Source organism: Ylistrum balloti, unplaced genomic scaffold (assembly GCF_031769215.1).
Source record: "Ylistrum balloti isolate Yb309-2 unplaced genomic scaffold, AGI_CSIRO_Ybal_v1 Utg370038, whole genome shotgun sequence".
Taxonomy (NCBI): domain Eukaryota; kingdom Metazoa; phylum Mollusca; class Bivalvia; order Pectinida; family Pectinidae; genus Ylistrum; species Ylistrum balloti.
This window is the reverse complement of record NW_026782097.1, coordinates 1,285,312-1,306,367: the sequence shown is the minus strand read 5'-3', so window position 1 is coordinate 1,306,367 and position 21,056 is coordinate 1,285,312. Positions and strand designations below refer to the sequence as shown.

General features: G+C 33.1%; 1 protein-coding gene across 1 annotated transcript; it reads left to right on the top strand.

Moving 5' to 3' along the window:
- Nucleotides 1-70: 70 nt before the first annotated feature.
- Nucleotides 71-14,568, top strand: LOC132549029 (homeobox protein orthopedia-like). The gene is made up of 3 exons (XM_060212939.1): nt 71-128; nt 1,544-1,794; nt 14,044-14,568. Exons 1-3 carry the CDS (start codon nt 71-73, stop codon nt 14,566-14,568), a joined length of 834 nt encoding a protein of 277 aa, XP_060068922.1.
- The last annotated feature ends 6,488 nt before the right edge of the window (nt 14,569-21,056 follow it).

Below are 21,056 nucleotides of genomic sequence, written 5' to 3'. Positions count from 1 at the left end.
AGTATTGTAAAAACTAGGATCAAGTTTAAAGCAAAAACAGTTGTGCGTTGTTAATTTGAAGGCAAATGAAATGGAGCCCAACAGCAGTGGTTCTATGAGTCTTGGGGACACTTTGGTACATAGTACAGGTAAGTCTTACAACCATTTCTAAGCCGCAATGATAGTGCTAGGGGTTTTATAGCGGTTTGGGCACCTTTGGCTGTAATTTGAGGCGGTTTGGGATGTATTAGCCACAACTACACTGGTTGGTCTTAGCGTTATTTAATTTATTTCGCTTATCATGAAATCTTTGCTTTTCAATTTTCTTCCATTTACAGCTAACAGATCTAAATGCGGACACACTGGGCTGCGGTTCCTGCTAATTAATTTAATTTCATCTGACTTTGGGTAGCTTATAATTATACAGTTGACTATTGATCTTTGATTAATAGAGAGGTTTTGTTTTTCACGTGCCTGCTTCGGATATCTAAGTTTTCATATGTCTTGTTCTTCACCAATTCCCTCGTAAATTTCTTTCCAATGAGATTAAGGAAGACAAGAGATTGTTGGTCGTATTTTCACATTAGTTTTAATTATCATAATCCGCCGTCAGTCTGACGATGTGGTATGGATACTGGAATGTGTTGATACTATTTTTTTTTTACTGTATATGTGTTTTTTAAACTTTAATTATTAATATTATACGATAGGTTGATTATTTGGTGTGAAAAGTCAGTTTATGTTTCTGGTAAAATTAATGTAAATGTTTGATATGGAAATAATTACGTAACAGGTATGTAATTAAGAGTCACGTGAAATTATGATATCAGTTAAATCTATCTGTAATTTCGTTTTAATTTGTTCGTTGTTAAATTAAATCAAACTGTTAAGTTTCTTCGTACGGAGTTCATTATAATAATTTCTGCGTTTTCATGTTTTCTATTTTGTAAATACTGAAGAATCCGTACCTTTTTGTTTAAACAATCAGCTGTATTTCCTATGCGAATTTAAGAACTGAATTTAGTCTCTTTTTTCATTAAAACATCTCGAAGGATTTCAGTTTTGCGCACTTTTTAAAAACATTATTTTGGTAAATAACACATTTTTTGTATTTTTTGATATCAAACAAGACTTATAATCTTGTTTGATCTTCGTGGTTAGAAGAGTTCTATTTTAGCTTATGTTGTGTCGGATATTGTAACTCATATCAAGTTTATGGTGCGTCAGATATTGTAACCAAGCTTAACTTTCATTCTTTTGGGTATTTAATTTAATAGTAAACTGGTATATTGTGATAAGTATCTATTTATATATAAATGTAATTAGAATATTTTTAACTATGTAACGATATTATGTAGAGTGTGTTGATATCATTTTATACTTCACGGGATTTCATATGGAAGTATACTTGAAAATAAATTATGTCTGCAATATGAGAAAGTAGATTAAAATTAAAGATGTATTTTTTTCGTTGATTTGGAAAGCTATCATAATTAAGAACTGCAGTATGTACTACCAGTCATTAATACCTGTTAGTAATAGAACTTATTTTTTCACTCTATAGGTATGAAAGACGAACTGATGTCAGGGATTAAGGACATGCATCCTTCTAAAGACTCTTCCAATGGGAGCGTTGGAACACCAGACAGTATCAGCGACTCGGACAAACCTTCCAAACAAAAGCGACACCGGACACGCTTCACACCAGCTCAACTCAACGAACTGGAACGAAGCTTCGCCAAGACACACTATCCTGATATATTTATGAGGGAAGAACTAGCTTTGAGGATCGGACTAACAGAATCCCGTGTTCAGGTGAGTAATCGGTTCAGGGGTGGTGGTAAGTTAGAAACAACGAATGTCGTATTTATCAATGCATACCATTAAAACTGGGATAAGAAAATAAATTTGAATCAATTTGCATATCTAAATCTGCAAATAAATAGTTTTCGACAACACCGCACCAGAATTTGACTGTTCATAAACTAATGGTATGTAGATAAACGAACCAAGCTATACTGAAAGCTAAACTTTGCATATAAAAATAAATCGGTTCATGAACATATGTGATTTAAATATATATAGTTGTACAAAAGCATTTATATTCTAATACTAATTTTAAAAAAAACACGGATTAATGAAACATAATAACGTCTTTTTATTGGAAACATCGTCATTAATTAATCTCAACAGATAAAACGGATAGGTACCACGGGTTTAAAAAAGTATTCATGAGTTGTTGATATGAGCTTTTGATAGATAGATGAGCATTTATCTCAGACTGTTGTGAATGTAAGTAAATAAATAAAATAGGTAGCATTAATAATATATAAATTACTGGACGAAGCCATTGAAACAAAGACATGAAGATGAAGATGAAATATTCTCAAAATATAAGGCATCAATTGGTGAGTAACTAAAGAATGAAATATGTATAAAGAGTACAATAGATAGATAAGTAAATATTTCAAATATCCAATAGATAAATAGATATGTTTAAACAGTTCAATAGATATAAATGCTTTATCTATTCAATGGATAAATATTTAAATAGTTAACTAGATAAATAAATAAATAAATAAATGTGTTTTAACTATTCAACAGATAAATAAATAAGTTTAAACAGTTAACTAGATAAATGAATAAATGTGTTTTACTATTCAACAGATAAATAAATATATTCAAGCAGTTAAATAGATAAATAAATAAATGTGTTTTACTATTCAACAGATAAATAAATATATTTAAGCAGTTAACTAGATAAATAAATAAATAAATGTGTTTTACTATTAAACAAATAAATGAATATATTTAAGCAGTTAACTAGATAAATAAATAAATGTGTTTTAACTATTCGACGGATAAATACATATGTTTAAGTAGTTCAAAAGATAAGTACGTAAAAACTCGAAACAGCTCAGTAAACTATTAAAGTAATATATTTTTAATTAATTAATAAACAAATAAATAAATACTGTTCAACTACTGAAAAGATAGATAAGTTATTAGGTTTAAACAGTTCAATAATAAATAAGTAGATATGTTTTACTATTCACTCTGATAAAGAGATAAATATGTTTTAATTATTCAATAAATAAATAAATAAGTAACAATTCGAAACAGTTCAATAAACGATGAAGTAAATATGATTAACTATGTAAAAGATAAATAAATAAACACGTTTTAACTACTCAAAAGATAGATAAATTATTATGTTTAAACAGTTTTATTATGAATCAGTAGATATGTTTTATTATCAAATAAAAATGTTTTACGTATGTTTTAACTAATGAATAGTTAAATAATAGATCCAGTAAATATGTTTTTAACATAAATAAATAAGCAAATGTGTTTAAACTATCCATTAGATTAATAAATGATTAATAAATATGTTTAATGTGTTCAATAGAAAATAGATAAATATGTTTCAAAACTATTATAGTGTGAATCAGTTTATAAAAATATGTATACTTTAATCAATCAATAATATTGTAAGCAAATATGCATCAGTAGATCAATATATGATAAATTACGGAATGAATAAATAAATAGTATATATTGAACAAATATGATAATTCATAGGATATCAAATATAAAATTAGATCAAAATAAATTATGACCAATATCTATCATGCCCAATGATTAGAACAAATGTAGCATGGATTTAAATAAATGTGTCTGAAGGATCAAGTATCTAAAGGGTTTAACGTAGAAAGAGATATATTCTAGATATTTTTTTTATAATACACAAATGTTATCACAGCTAAGGAGTGTCTTCTCCGTAACCTCCGTAATACGGCTGTGCATACACACCTTTAGTATTAGAGAAGCAGTAGAAACGTGAAAGTAGACAGGAGTCAGATAATGATGATAAAAAATATATAATGAACAATAAAGTATATTGTAACATTTTCATATATAATCTGACATTATCTAAATCATAATATAAATTTATTTAATATATATTGACAAAATTATATTAATAATGTTTTAAAATAATCGATTGTTCTTTAAAATCATATAATATTTTTACTCGTTGTCATTTTAAGTTTTTAACTTCTTTACCACAATTCTGTTGTTGTACTGAGCAGTGGAAATATCTCCAGTCAATACAACATAGTAGTTTTTAAAATAGGACACGGAACACACTCGGGAGGACGTGAACATTCTTTTATTTATAAAATGCTGATTAAGATTGCAATTTTATCACCTTTTGTTTTACAATGTTTGATGATGTTACGATTATCAAAAGAGACTGAAAAGTGAAATAGTTTATTACACGTGTTGAACTTGACCTCACAGCAAATTATCGCAGAGATAAGGAATTGCACGTGTCACAGCTAGGACAGCACAACTCCTGGGTGTTTCTTGACACACAAGCAGGTGTCAGTGTGTACCACTATTGTTCCCCGGGAGTGAATGTGACATTTCATCTGTTGTGTTTCACATGTTTTTCCGTTCACCTGTTGAAGGTTTGACTTTAAAACGCGTAAACAGTACGATTTTGGAACTTACCCTGAAAATTCATAGCTTTCCGTACACTCTAATATAGATTTCCTACCAAGTCAAATAAAATAATTAATATTACAAAAAATTTGATATCAGAATTAAGTTGAACATACATCTTATAACGTCAGTGATATCTGCTAGAAATATGCCAGTCAGAAGTTGTTTAAGTAAAAGCACACTGTTGAATTTCTCGTAAACCCAGAAAGTATTTTGTCAGTCCCGAAAAAATATCTTATCGTCGTAATAAAGACTCAGAATACTCGAATTTGGAAAAAAAGTACAATTTTGGCCCCGGAAATTAAATTAAATCTGAATGGTACCTTCTAAACCGTAATCCTTAATTGAATGTGTATTTCTTTGATAGAAATATTATCAAATTCACACGGATCTGACACTAAACCTTATCCCCTGCATTCCACATAATCACACATGTGCCGAGACCCTGTCACCTAACGTGAACGTCAAACAACCAACAATTTTTTAGGCATGCTAGATGTTTTCACTATCATTATTACTTTTTTATATATTTTTTATTGAGGAGACTTTCATCAAGACTACACCAATAAATTTAAAATTCCATACTGAAATAAGACTTTTGTGATGCACTTATCTTGAAATAAAATCATATTATCATACAAGCTTATAAATGATTTGAGTTTCAAATTAACTTAATTGTTACACCGTTAATTTGAGTGAGAAAATGACGTCGTTTTCTCATGACGTCACTCTCAAAAACAAATGACGTAACAATCAATACTTTCTCATAAGAGCAGATCAATCTGCATTACGAATAGACGGAATTCAACAACACCAGAAGGTACCGTTTTTGGAAACATTTTTTACAGCCTCATACCGTCAATAAATAAATAAATTTACTCAGAATTCCTTCGTGTATATATAAATGACACAAGTAAGAAGTTCGCTTGGCGAGTAATTGGATCACTGAACTGGGTTATTTTTTATCAAAGCTTTGACACTAGTTCGAAATTATGTTCATAACAAAATGAATTATGCAAACATAAAAAAAATTAGGAAATATATAATAAAAGTATCAAATTAACTGCATTTGTTTTAAAATACCACATCGGTTTATTACAGAAACCAGCAGCGACATTGTGCTTTTTTTATCATAAAGAAAAAAATGACATTTTATAGCATTACCTTAATGTGAACAGCACGTGTGCTTTTATTGTCTGAAAACCAACAATTAAAACGTTAGATTACCAGAAAAAACTAAATAATATCCACCGTAACTGGTTAAAACAATGTAACTAGATCTGACAGTGACATCCTTACACAAAATTATGCTGAATCCAAGTATGAACTAATAATGCTTTTTTATCATTTATAATTGTCTTTGTTTTATGTTCTATGTATGTGATGTAACATAGGTTATATTTTGTCTTGATAAAGAGGCAAATCACCTCGAGATTCGATTATTTTACTTGTTCTTACTGTCGTTATAATCTCAGTGATCATATATTTGTTTAGGTAATATTTCGACCAACATTCATTTGTAACGATCAGGTACTAAATATTGGCCATAGATTCATAATATTTACTTATATATATATTGAGAGAGAGTAGGAGAGAGAGAGAGAGAGAGAGAGAGAGAGAGAGAGAGAGAGAGAGAGAGAGAGAGAGAGAGAGAGAGAGAGAGAGATATATAATTATATGCATTTGCTTTTTTTTTATTACATAAACTACTTTTACTGTTAAGTTTAATTACAATGTGCCTTATATCTTATATATATATAGACATGCACATTGTGATTAATTTTAACATTAAAGTAATTCGTGGACTTAAGGAAAATCAGTGACGAATACTTTGTTACTATAAATCCCTGACAAAAACATGTATTACTGTCTTAACCCTGGTTAAGAAGTCGTCGAGAGTTTATAGGGATCTGCCTGTATGTATGTACGCGCCGTACGAGACGTAAAAATACCACCAATCTTCATTTTTAAGCGATTGTCACGATATTTCAACACAAGTGTTCACAAAAATCACCTCTGGTATGAATTCGCGAGTCGACTTTCTGCGGTAAAAGATAACAAAACTAGATATTGACTGAATTTTGCATACTTTTCATTTCCGGATACTTCCACACGTGCTCACAAACATTACCTCTTGCACGGTCCACATTTCACCACGCTGTCGTCAAAATCTAGGTGACCTTTTGTACATACTCACAGTTTCAACATTATAATTTACGATATAAGGTAATCATTCAGACATTCACTCTACATTTCCCTATACATTTTGCTTTTCGTACAACTTTGGAGCGTGGGGGTATAAGTATTGTGTATGACGTCTTGTTATGTTATAATTGTCTGTACGTTTTCTCTTTATTGAAGATGTTGGTTGTGGACAAACTAGACTATTTAGACTTTTTGAATGTTTAGACGATCGAGGTTCGATTCCATGATGAAAAACATGAAAATGCATGGGGTCCCTTTTACGATCACGGATAGTCTTGTTCCCTCACATATTAAACCTTATGAACGCACTTCAAAACAACATAAGCTAGTTTCGCAACTATAAAATGAAAAATATTCTAAACATTACTCACTTTTGCACTCAATGCATATATTCATAGAACCACACTAAGTCTTTCTAAATCAGGGATGATATCAATAAGAAAATACTCTGACTAAGATCGAAGATTTTCACACCTTTAATCTAAAACCTAGTTGTAATAATATATACTTGTTTCGTGATGTTAAAGGTATAGCGAGAAAGGAACAACATGTACTGTAACTATTTATGTATGAAAGGCAGTTGGATACATTATATTCCCGTATCGCTTTAATCAACCTATATATCTCAATATAACACTATACACAGTAATACACGGTATGTATCTCAATATAACACTATACACAGTAATACACGGTATGTATCTCAATATAACACTATACACAGTAATACACGGTATGTATCTCAATATAACTCTATACACAGTAATACACGGTATGTATCTCAATATAACACTATACACAGTAATACACGGTATGTATCTCAATATAACACTATACACAGTAATACACGGTATGTATCTCAATATAACACTATACACAGTAATACACGGTATGTATCTCAATATAATCCTATATACAGTAATACACAGTATATATCTCAATATAATCCTACGCACATTTATACACAGTATATATCTCAATATAACTCTATACACAGTAATACACAGTATATATCTCCATATAACCCTACACACATTTATACACAGTATATATCTCAATATAACTTTATACACAGTAATACACAGTATATATCTCCATATAACCCTACACACATTTATACACAGTATATATCTCAATATAACTCTATACACAGTAATACACAGTATATATCTCCATATAACCCTATACACAGTAATGCACAGTATATATCTCAATATAACCCTATACACAGTAATACACAGTATATATCTCAATATAACCCTATACACAGTAATGCACAGTATATATCTCAATATAATCCTATATACAGTAATACACAGTATATATCTCAATATAATCCTATACAAAGTAATGCACAGTATATATCTCAATATAATCCTATACTCAGTAATACACAGTATATATCTCAATATAATCCTATACACAGTAATGCACAGTATATATCTCAATATAATCCTATACACAGTAATACACAGTATATATCTCAATATAACTCTATACACAGTAATGCACAGTATATATCTCAATATAATCCTATACACAGTAATACACAGTATATATCTCAATATAACTCTATACACAGTAATGCACAGTATATATCTCAATATAATCCTATACACAGTAATACACAGTATATATCTCAATATAACCCTACACACAGTAATGCACAGTATATATCTCAATATAACCCTACACACATTAATGCACAGTATATATCTCAATATAATCCTATACACAGTAATACACAGTATATATCTCAATATAATCCTATACACAGTAATACACAGTATATATCTCCATATAACCCTACACACAGTAATGCACAGTATATATCTCAATATAACTCTATACACAGTAATGCACAGTATATATCTCAATATAATCCTATACACAGTAATACACGATATATATCTTAATATAATCCTATACTCAGTTATACACAGTAATACACAGTATATATCTCAATATAATCCTATATACAGTAATACACAGTATATATATCATTCTAACCCCATGCACAGTAATACACTATATGTATCTCAATATAATCCTATACACAGTAATACACAGTATATATCTCAATATAACTCTATACACAGTAATACACGGTATATATCTCAATATAATCCTATACATAGTAATACACTGTATATATCTCAATATAATCCTATACACATTATATATCTCAATATAACTCTATACACAGTAATGCACAGTATATATCTCAATATAATCCTATATACAGTAATACACAGTATATATCTCAATATAATCCTATACTCAGTAATACACATTAATACACAGCAATACAAAGTATATATCTCCATATAACCCTATACACAGTAATGCACAGTATATATCTCCATATAATCCTATACACAGTAATGCACAGTATATATTTCAATATAATCCTATACACATTATATATCTCAATATAACTCTATACACAGTCATACACGGTATATATCTCAATATAATCCTATACATAGTAATACACTGTATATATCTCAATATAATCCTATACACAGTAATACATTCTTTATATCTCAATATAATCCTACACACATTTATACACAGTATATATCTCAATATAATCCTATACACAGTAATACACATTAATACACAGTAATACACAGTATGTATATCATTATAACCCTATACACAGTAATGCACAGTATATATCTCAATATAATCCTATACACAATAATACACAGTATATATCTTAATATAACTCTTTACACAGTAATACATAGTAATACACAGTATATATCTCGATATAATCTTAAACACAGTAATACATAGTAATACACTTTATATATCTCAATATCACTCTATACACAGTAAGTAATATATATCATATATTTCATTATAATCTTACAGACAGTAGGTAAAATATACTATTCAACAGAATATATCTACAAAAAAGCGGACAGTAATAGAGTGTATATATTTCAATATAATCCTTCACGTTTATAGACTGGCCACCTACATTAATATTGGTTTATGTATTGTGATATCCGTATAGATCTAGTAACATGCCAGTACAATATAGGTACTGGAGGAACTACCTTTTGATATATGCCGCTGAAATTTAATGTATACCTAACCTCAATTATTTCGGAATAAATATCATTTGTTCTATTGTTCATTGAAACGATCCGAAGGGAGAACAAATCGGTTACGTCCAGTCTGGCTTTACTTCGGTATTGACCAGTCCGTATCGACCGATGACCGGAACACCGTGTCCAAATATGTCTTTGTTACCGACACAGGCTTTATTGAACAAATGCCTTATGTAGGTTACTAACGAATCGGTGTAAGTAAAGGATACGCTATGAAGTAGGTATGTAGGTATTTGGTCACATCAGTAAATATGAAAGAAAATTGGTCAGTTTTATCGATCATGTATCAAGGTGTGTCTTTACATTTCATCGCTAAAGGCCACATATAAGGGAAGATGTCGAACTTCATTAACGAAGATGTTTTTGAGAAAGCGGAGACAGGCGGACTTTACAGAAAGTATAGCTGATATAGACAGGACGGTTCTTTTCATTTCTTGACCAAGCGAACTTCATCGGTGATGTCTATAATAGGGACAGCCAAGGTTAAACAATAGTGACAGCAGCTATGCAGCTATTTCAAATATCGACAGAGAAGATGGGATGGGGAGTAGGGGGTGGGGGTGAGAAGGAAGAGACAGGAATCATTGAACATTCCAGTGACGTCAAGAAAGGAGCGCTTTTCTATTTTGTTCTTATTTCGGTATAATCTCACTTTAAATATGAAATGCTTGCAGACATAAATTTATATTTAAATATGAAAACAGAAAGAACTTTAATTATTAGTACTTTTGTCGAATCCACTTGGCTTCAATTTGCAATATGATTTATTTAGAATTTAAGCAGCACATGACTGACTTACATAAGGAACTTTCAGAACTTTTTAGAATAGCTTCACGATCTGTCTTCACTGTTATAAAATTCACAATTATATATGTAAAAGATTCTAGAAAGAACAACACGCGCTACAATGAATGTCTACGACACAAGCTATTTGTAAGTTGGTGAAGTTTTATTTTCAAGTTTAGTAACACAAGGTAGGCCTGATAGCTTTGAAACGATTCTATCTCCTTTTTTTTCTAAAATTTAATAATTGAAATATTTTTGAATATAGTAGAAGCACACTATAGGAAGCCCTTGTCCATTACCATGAGCTATGGCTCCTTCACGCAATGTCGACAGTTTAATTAACATAGAAATGATTATATTTGCATCCAAGATGCCGAGGCAATTTAGTTTTGACGGAAATGTAATTGTAGAATTAACTTTTCCCAGCTTTCCCCCATATCGGAATACTCCGGAGGGGGATCAGTTGACGGCAAGTCGACAACGGAAGGGAGTAGGTTCCTGCGCGCGGATACAGCCTTGCGTGCGCGGATCCTGGGTTGTCAGGTGAAGTCCGATGCGGGTTTGCGCGTGCCTCCTCTCGGGATATGCGCGTGCGAACATATCTCGTGTCATAGTGTTTGTAGAATCAGTTATCCAAATAATTGACTGCTAATTTACTTCCGTCAAAATAAATGAAATTGCGAATCGTAATACCGCTTGGACGTCGTTAAACCCCATAGAATTGGAGGTGTAAGTCAAACCAGGCATTATGTGGTAACAGTGTTTTGTTATCTAGTTTTACCGATGTTATGACTCGCTTGCTTTAGCCGGGTACTTTGGTTCTGTAAAACCTATACAAACACCTAATCACTGATCAAAGAGAGACATTTACAGTAAATGTCAACATCAACATTTGCCAGTTGTGTCCGAGCTCTTAGTGGACAATGACCGGACAGCTGGTCAAAACAGGTCAATCAGGTTGAGAACTACTGTATGCATAGAAAGTGAATTTGTTTTAAACTGTTTATCGGTTAAGAGATTGCAGATTCCTATTGCAAATACATATAGTAATTTTACATAGAAATTTATGTTAAAGCACCATAGAAATTTTGTAGTATCTATAACAGTGTATTGATAAAAAATACTTAAAACAGTTATGAAATAAATAATTTGGTTCACCACTTCTTTCGGGTACTAGGAAAACCATTCACAATTCTGAACAAGGCGTGCGAGATCTTGATTCACCACCGTTTATCTATGTTTTATATCAGATAACAGCAGTTCATATCAAATTAACATTAACACATTTGTGACACAATTTTGGAATAAAATTACACGTGCATAATTATAAAGTTGATGTAATCTTTCCCGAAGATTCAAAATTTATTGAATATATTTATTGGGTACATCTGTCATTAGCAGATGGGAAAATACGTATATAAAGCAATCAAAATAGAATTGTTCAGTCCTGATTTAATCCCAGCTATGATTATGACGTGGAAGTTACTTTCCAATCATGATCGAATTAGTGTATAGAAGGAAATTCGTTTCTTCACTTATTTTATGATAGAATCAGGAAGATTACTAAGACAACAAGGTCGAGAGAAAGGTACCAAAGGACACTAATATGGCAAGCTTAACTGACTCCACCTTTTGTAACACACTGCCAGAGTAACACTGCGCGAAAGCTAGAACCTATAAACAGATCATAGAGAACTTCCTGTCGATAAAAGCCTGTTCGTCTGGTAGTTCCACCTTTTAGGGTGATAGAGGAGGATCATAACTCGAACGGAAATATCATCAAGTTGGTCTCGTGTTGCCGATTTAAAATCGGGTTGTGATTTTCATATCTCACCCCAAACGAGTGAAGGATTCTATCATAATTATGTGGACGATAAAGATGTTTACCGAATGTGGATTATCATGTTATTGACAATGATGTTGAAAGTAATCATGTTTTATCAAGCGAAGATACTACCAAAATAATCTGATCACCGTCTTTATCGTGCTAGTTATGTTTGAGTGTTCAAAATTCTGTATCCCCAACCTATCAACAGAATCCGATGTAAGTCACGTCTTGGAAAAAAAACATATGATGCACAATTCTAGGCCTATAAACATGTATACACCCTTGATACTTCGCTCACTCCTATGTCGACATCGTCACACTGTAAAGTTGACACACTATTAGTAGTTCGCATTATTACTTGTTTATCACATTAATCTATGGATTTGTTCGGCATTCTGTCGTCTCTGGCTACGATATCACTTCCCTTTTCATTTGCTTGGTATTGGACACAGAGACGTGGTAATATGCATTGTCTCTGGTCGGGATTTCTGTTGGTACAGAAACATAGACTATATCTCTGGTTTGGATGTTTCCTATTAAATACATTTTACGCACGCGGAGCCCATTAAAAACTTTGTTTAAAAAACCAAAGGATTCTGTTTTTCTACATCTTACTCAATAAACCAGATTTCTTGAATCCGTACCCAGTTTAGATGGCTGGTGATTTTTGGAATGCTTCTCCACTAACATGGCTTCCCGAGTTATGTCAGTTTCCCGCCGACTGTTTGGCGCGGTCTCGGTGGCGTCCCCTGGCGGCCACTATCGATACATCATATAGCCTGACAGCAGAAGAACCGGGGCCTGATATCAGGTCTTGTCAGGACTGTAGACAGTTTGCCCCGGTCCCTGGGGATCGCGATAGTCCCGTGTTGCATTCATTTCATCTTTAGCTAATTTCATTGTTTATAACTCGTCCTCCCCTGACCACGCCGGAGACGAGACTTGCACGCTATCTGACGATTTGTCCAAAATCACTATCTCTTATTCTGTCATCGCGGTCGAAAGCAAACCCCGTCAAATTCATGGATACACGCAACTTTACATAAAAGAACAGTTAATCTGTACGCGGTGGGCAGTATTTCATCATTAGTATGCTCCAAGGGAATATTTTGTAAATTTTATTTCTCTTCATCCTCGGAATTGCTTTGGATTTTTGGGGAGACTTTGTTATTAAGCGTATTTATCCGAGGAGTGCCCCAGACGTCGAACATATAGTGCTGTTTAGGGCTTATTTATGTAATTTGCTCTGTACAGGCATCACTCAAAGACGATTCCCTGTATATACACTGACTTTTAGATTTTTTTCTCTGTTGAACCTCAAACAAATTTTCTGTTTTAGTTATTTCAGAAAGTACATTATGTAGATTTTTAATAGTATTTGTTGTGAAACCGATCTTTATCGATGAGGTTTAATCAAAGTGACTGTCATATTGGAACAAAAGGTGTACATAGTATGTATTTTATGATTTTAAAAGATGTAAAAATTGTTTCACATCACAGTCAATTTTATTTCGATATCTTTTGAATGAAATTGTTATTTTCTTTGCTCTATTAGAAGGAAACGTGGGTAACAGAAATTCATTTAGATCCAAACTAATATATATCTTCCTGTTTCAGGTATGGTTCCAAAACCGCCGTGCCAAATGGAAGAAAAGGAAGAAGACCACCAATGTATTCCGAACACCAGGAGCTCTGCTTCCCTCTCCTGGATTGTCTCCCTTTGGGCCAATGAATGACACATTCTGTACATTCCATCCATCAGACACGAGGTGGTCCGGAATGTCAGGAATATCCAACATGGGTTCCCCGATGAACGGAAACCCTCTGACACTATCGTCCTCGTTACCGCGACAAGGAATAGCTCAGTCTGTCGGACCGCAGATGTCAATTTCCGGACTTGGTGACGTCACTCTGGGAAACAGCATGGGCATGAATGGGGGTGCGGGTATCTACAGCACGGGCTACGGTATGACCCCCGCAAGCTGTTCATCACAGCTTACAGGCTCATCCTCGCCAACACTCCCTAATACTCAGATGTCGTGTGGAATGCAGGAAATGGGAGAAACTTGGCGGGGATCAAGCATAGCTACACTGAGACGAAAGGCGTTAGAACATACGGTCACTCTCACGGGTTTTAGATGAAATAAACGCAGACGGTGCATTATTAATTTGTGACGACGTTTTGGAGTTGACTCTATATATATATATATATATGTATATTTGCAAAAAAAAGAGAACAGTTTCTACTGATCTGAAATAAAATCTCCAAGGTGGCACATACTGCCACTTGCAAAGGTCGCCGTACCAACCAAATTGATATAGCGTTAGTCATATATGATGTCACTTCCGGTGACACCACGACGTCTCTTACGACACAGAAAATCTTGCCAATATTGATGAGGACGGTGCAATCGAGTGCTACGTATGGTTAAGTGTTCGTTTAAAGTCATTCTGTTTCGTGTTTATTGTTCGTTGGAGAGGAAATTGACTTCGCACGTGGATCAGAATGGATTTATTTTCCAAGTCGGATCTCAGACACGTGGTTTCACCATTGATATTGGACGCTGTACCCGTTGCTAGGTAATCAAACATTCCTTGTTGCTAAGTGACTGACATTATTCCCCGTTGCTAGGTTACATATGTCATTCCTCGTTGCTAGGTGACCAATTTGGTTATCGTTGCTGGGTGATGATTTCCTTTGGGAATGTGCAATGGACGGTATCGTGTATTTATGAACTTATTATAAACTTATTGTATTAGTGTAGCCAGACATCAATGGCCGTTCTCCTTCCGGTTATCATACCTGTTACAGTCAATAGGGGTTTACTGATAGATAGGATCGTTGATCATTTATTTATGCTTATTTCAGGAATTATGAAAATATCCGAAAATTGTTGAAATAATAAACACGTTAACAGCTAACAGATCCACTAATTTTTGTACATTAACCTGTTACTTTCATGGGACTCTCGCGCGCTTCCATCCGCGCCAACAACAATTATCAATATAAGCTGGAAACACTTGTTTCTCGAAATTGTTGTAAAATAGATATAGTTCAGATTTTATTAATCGATGTAAATGAATCATAAACAAGGTAAGTGTATGTCATTAGTTTCATTAGAAGGGCTACATGAACGGTCATTTTTATCTGACTATAAACATTTTTCTTTGTTTTGTCCGTCCATTTAAAACGGTTCTCAAGTCTACGGTACATCTCATTTCATTAGGACCCCGCGATTCCTTAAAATTTATCTGATTGTTACAGGACATATTGTTTAAAAATACATCATAGAGATTTTTTTTAATGTGGTATAAAACTAGATTATCTCAGAATCATCCTGTTTTAGAAAAGATATACAACTATCATGGTACCGATACATTTGTATATTGTATATGTTAGAAAAATCCACTCTATCGAAAATAATTTATCACCGAAAACTCGTCAACTTTCAGTTTTCACTCTCTTACAGGAGTCCGGATTGAAAAAAAGAGCCAGGGCATTATAGATATTGGAAGTTATTAGGAAAAATCTTTGCTTATATATATATATATCTATTTATTTATCATATTTATTTATTTATATTGATACCGTTGAGTATAAGGTTTTAAACTGGAAATATTAGGAAAACTGACATGAAATACAAAACAGGTTCCATGTAAAACGATGTGTAACTTAAGAAGTATAAGATATTGACTTTATGTTAAAAGTTTATCTATATTGTGTACTGGAGTCTATGTATTTTGTGATTATGACTTACAAAATCTACTTTTGAACCGAGTTCTATAACGGAAGTATTAATGTATGTCTTTTATTCCACATATTGGATACCAGCATCAGGCGGAAATGATGGATTGTTTTGTTTTTTATGGAAAGTCACTGAAGTTTTCATAAAACTCAGAAATTATTATACGGTATTTGCTTAGGAAATTACAGTGTCATATCTAAACGAACTGTGTTACTTTCGCTAAAAAGCAACCCATCGACTGCAGACAAAATGTCAGAGTTTAACATAGCTCAAATTATATTCTCTACGCATGAAACAGAATGTGAAGATTTCAGATACACTTCACCGCACTGAGACCAAGGTCTTATCTATCGCAGAGATAGGATTGTGGAAGAACACGGTGTATTATTAATATTTTAAGTTTGTTCTTTCTTTGAAAAATGAATGTTTTGTACGGCATGGTTTCATATGTTTAAAGTTCACTGTTACAACAATTGGTTGGTATTGTATTATATATGTGTGTCAATAAAATTAGCAGATTCTTTACAGAAAACATCTTATCTTTTTTATGGCGTGTTTTTTTGTTCTAAATTTGATACGATATTCCGAAATATCATTTTTTTTGCTTGATGAAACGAAATCGTCTTCGAAATAAAATAACAAAAAAAAAAAAAAAAAAAAAAATCATCTTTAAATACAGATTTACTCTACTTTCCCTGAATATTTGCGATACTTGTGTTACTGACATGGGAAGTTGTTTTATTTTTTACCAATAGTACCTTTAAAAAATAATTATTCAAAATGTCAAGGAATGTCAACTTTGTGTAGAGTTTTCAAGAAAACAAAAATTAAATTAAAAAAAATTAATAGATTATTACTTTCATCTTTGCCACCTGGTGTTTCTCATTAAAGTCACATTTCGAAATACCACTGCAGAACAAATCCGTACTTACAGAGACCTAGATACAATAACCTACTCGATCCTCTACTCAACCATCGAGACAGTACAAGGTAGTAATCTAGACCAATCCTTGACGAACGTTACACTCTTTTTCACGTTTCTATGATATTTACTAAAAATGCATGATATCTCTTAGGCCCATAATACTATAAAGTCTGTTTAATCTCTTAACAGCTATATAAACATTGCCGACAAGAGTCTTACCTTACTTCAACTACGATTCATGCAGTTGTACATATTTGCAAATTGATAAGACATCAGGACAACGCTATATATTTCCATTCTACCACCTGTTTCACATTTAATTTTAGGTTAACCAGATGGAAGTATATCAGGCTATGAACGCCCTTTAAGCGTATGAATACACTTTTAGTGGTCAGGGTGAGAAGTCCACCAAAAAGTAGTCCGCCACTTTCACTTCGTTATTGATATACAGTGAATTGTCATATATGAAGACGTTAAACTTAAGTAAGACCTTTGCAAAAATAACTTTACAAAGCCACCAAATTATAGAAGAACAAATTAATTGTCAAACATGTATTTTTACCACAAAATCATTATTATCCGTCAACTTCGTCTGCTAAAATAGACGTCGATCTGACAGTCCAAATTACAAATGTAGAATTTGTTCCACACAAAATGTCATCACTTACTGACAGGACCGACTTCCATCGCTCCACTCCACGACACAAAATGGTAAATAATTCCCGAAGAAACAAGCGACACCATGTTTCGTGAAATCTGACAGGGCCGCATCACTTCTTAAAGAAATATCAATGCGAAATCTTATATCAGGCAAATGAAAAAAATACATTGTAAAATAATGCATTCATTCAAACAATTCCGAGAGTTGTCAAACTGATTTCACTCGTAGAGTTCAACTTGTAAATATGCTATTTCATACATTTGCTATTTAAGATGAAACGAGGAACTATATCATTACGGTTGTTCGGACTTGCTGACGTCAGTATTTTGTTACGTGGGGGATTTTTTAATGACGTATTCCCGGTTTTTCTTTTGATTTGTTTTAATTTTTATAGATTTTTGGGAACGGGCGCCATTCTTTTTATTTTTAACCCGGATAAGCTCCATTTTAACTGTATACTCCATCTGGTAACAGTTTATAGTTTAAATGTATCTATCTAGTTTGAGCTATCTTGCAACTCTGCTTTAAGTAATCAGGATGTATTCATTACAAAGTGCATTCCCACTATGAAATAAAAACACTATAAAAAGGGTGCGTAATTAAACACAGTATAAAGTTTCTTTTGAAAATATGTAATTGTCACGAAATGTTTTAATTAAAAAGTTCATCTCTTCCAGTGAATTACACACTAATTCAAAATTCGATGTTCTATTTAATTCGATATGACACAGTCATACGGAGTAAAACTGAAGATCGAATTTTTAATGAATTGAATTATACTGTGCAGGTGGGCATTCTATAAACATAGGAATATTCCGGACACGTTTGAATTTCGCTAAAAGCTGTTTTATAAAACTTGTACATACGCAGCTTATGTCTCAATGTGTCACCCCGACACAAAGACCAGCTTTTATTTTACTGTAATTTGCAGAAATTCTCTATTGGTCTAGCAATATCGATCTATACATTGATTGCCTCACAGCATGTTTACAGCTGCTCATCCCTTTACAAACGAATGTAGCGACCAGTTGGATTCCATGTTTTATTATATAACCACAAGCAATTTTCCATTGTATCTATTTGTTGCAGTTATGTATTATACAAAGTCATACGGTAAATATTGATATTTTCTCAGTTTTTACTGTGTCGCTGGACCGGACATCATGTTTCTAGTTTCGTTTTCAAAATCATCACGTGTTAAAAATGTGCTATATTTAGGCGATCTCATTTTGAATTGGCCAGGGGTATGATAGTATTTGTCTGTCTGTCTGTCTGTCGACAAAATTTTGAGCCACCTATTTCTGCCAGGAGTATGCATGGATGCGTACATTATATTCCGTTATTCGATTATGGAACTTGATTCCGCGAAGTCCCTATTCTAATGATTGATTGTCTCGGAAACGGTTTGTATTTACACCTAGTCTAGAAAGTTACACTTCTGATAAGCCTTAGAGGTCATGGGGTCACAGGTCACGGACGCATTACAGTACTAACGTGACTTATTATCTCCGAAAACTGTAGATATATTTTATGTATATACAAAGATTCAAGGTACAAAAGTCATCTTGTGCAGGTCACAGAAATACCTATCATTTTAAAAAATAACCAATAATTTCAGAAACGGTAGGTATGTTTCACACATGCACATGATCTACATGCCACGCCCTTTTGCTTCCATGAACGCGATTTAAATGGCCCTTGACGTTGATGATGAAAAAAACAATGTGCTATTTGTACCAATGGCTAATTATCTCGGACAGTTGATATTTTGTTTTCAATTGTATAATGTACATTTGAGTATTATTGATATTGAAGTAAGTAACACTTCGGATAACATTCAGAGGAACAAAGTCACGGGTGCATTACAATTCTCATTGGCTAATTATCTAAAAATGGTAGGTACATGTATTTTGCATACAAATATACGTAAGAGAATTCATCGGGTCAAAGGCCAAAGCTGTATGTAGTTAAAATGTCTAATTATCTCAGAAACGATAGCTATTTTCGGATACAACAATACATTACAGTATTGCAAACATTGATGCAAGCCACTCCCTGACAAACTTGTAGGTCATAGGCTTAAGTTCAAAGGTCACGGATACATCACAGGAGTAAAATGTTTAATTATTTTGGAAATGATTAGTATATTGTATACATGTTTACAAAGTGCCAAGTGGTCAAAGGTCAAATGTCATGGATGCATTAATGTAGAGTACTTCAATGACCGACATCCTGAGATCTTCTTGTCTGTCTTTCTTTGTTTAACTTCAGTGCTAGTTGCTTGAAATAATGCTGTCTCTCTAGATCAGATTTTATTTTTGGGTAAAGGGAATTGATTCTGTATGAACAGTGGGTTTTGATCCCCAAATCTCCAGATTTTATCTGAGGCATCCTTGGTGAAGAAAACTTAGATTTGTACGAACAGTGAGTCTAACTCTCATTGAAAGGAAGGACGGTACCTAATAGGGGAAATAGATAATGTGTGTTTTAAATACGTTTCCTTTAGTTTTAATCAACTCATCCAGGTAAGCAGTACAGGCTTTCTAGGCCAATTGTTGCTACCGAGTCATACTTGCTGTAAGGGCAACTTTAAAACGAAATTCGGGGAGTTAGTCTGTAGTCAACAGTTCTAGTTTGTTACTGCCGCCTTCAGGGGTTTTGTTGCTTCTTTGTTTCTATCGCTCTTTAAATGGACACATTTCCAAGACTTGTTGTTTCTTCTCAGTTTCTACGGTAACGTAGCCTATATTCCTTTCTGAGTTGACCTTGTGTATCTCAAACTATTTTTGTTTGTGTGCTGACCTTGAGAATTTCAAACTATTTTTGTTTGTGTGCTGACCTTGTGTAACTGTAGCTATTTTTGTTTGTGTGCTGACCTTGTGTAACTGTAGCTATTTTTGTTTGAGTGCTGACCTTGTGTAGCTCTGTAGCTATTTTTGTTTGTGTGCTGACCTTGTTTAACTCTCTCACTAATTTTGTTTGTGTGCTGACCTTGTGTAATTCTGTAGCTATTTTTGTTTGTGTGCTGACCTTGTTTAACTCTCTCGCTAATTTTGTTTGTGTGCTGACCTTGTTTAATTCTGTAGCTATTTTTGTTTGTGTGCTGACCTTGTTTAACTCTCTCGCTAATTTTGTTTGTGTGCTGACCTTGTTTAACTCTGTAGCTATTTTTGTTTGTGTGCTGACCTTGTTTAACTCTCTCGCTAATTTTGTTTGTGTGCTGACCTTGTGTAACTCTGTAGCTATTTTTTGTTTGTGTGCTGACCTTGTTTAACTCTCTCGCTAAGTTTGTTTGTGT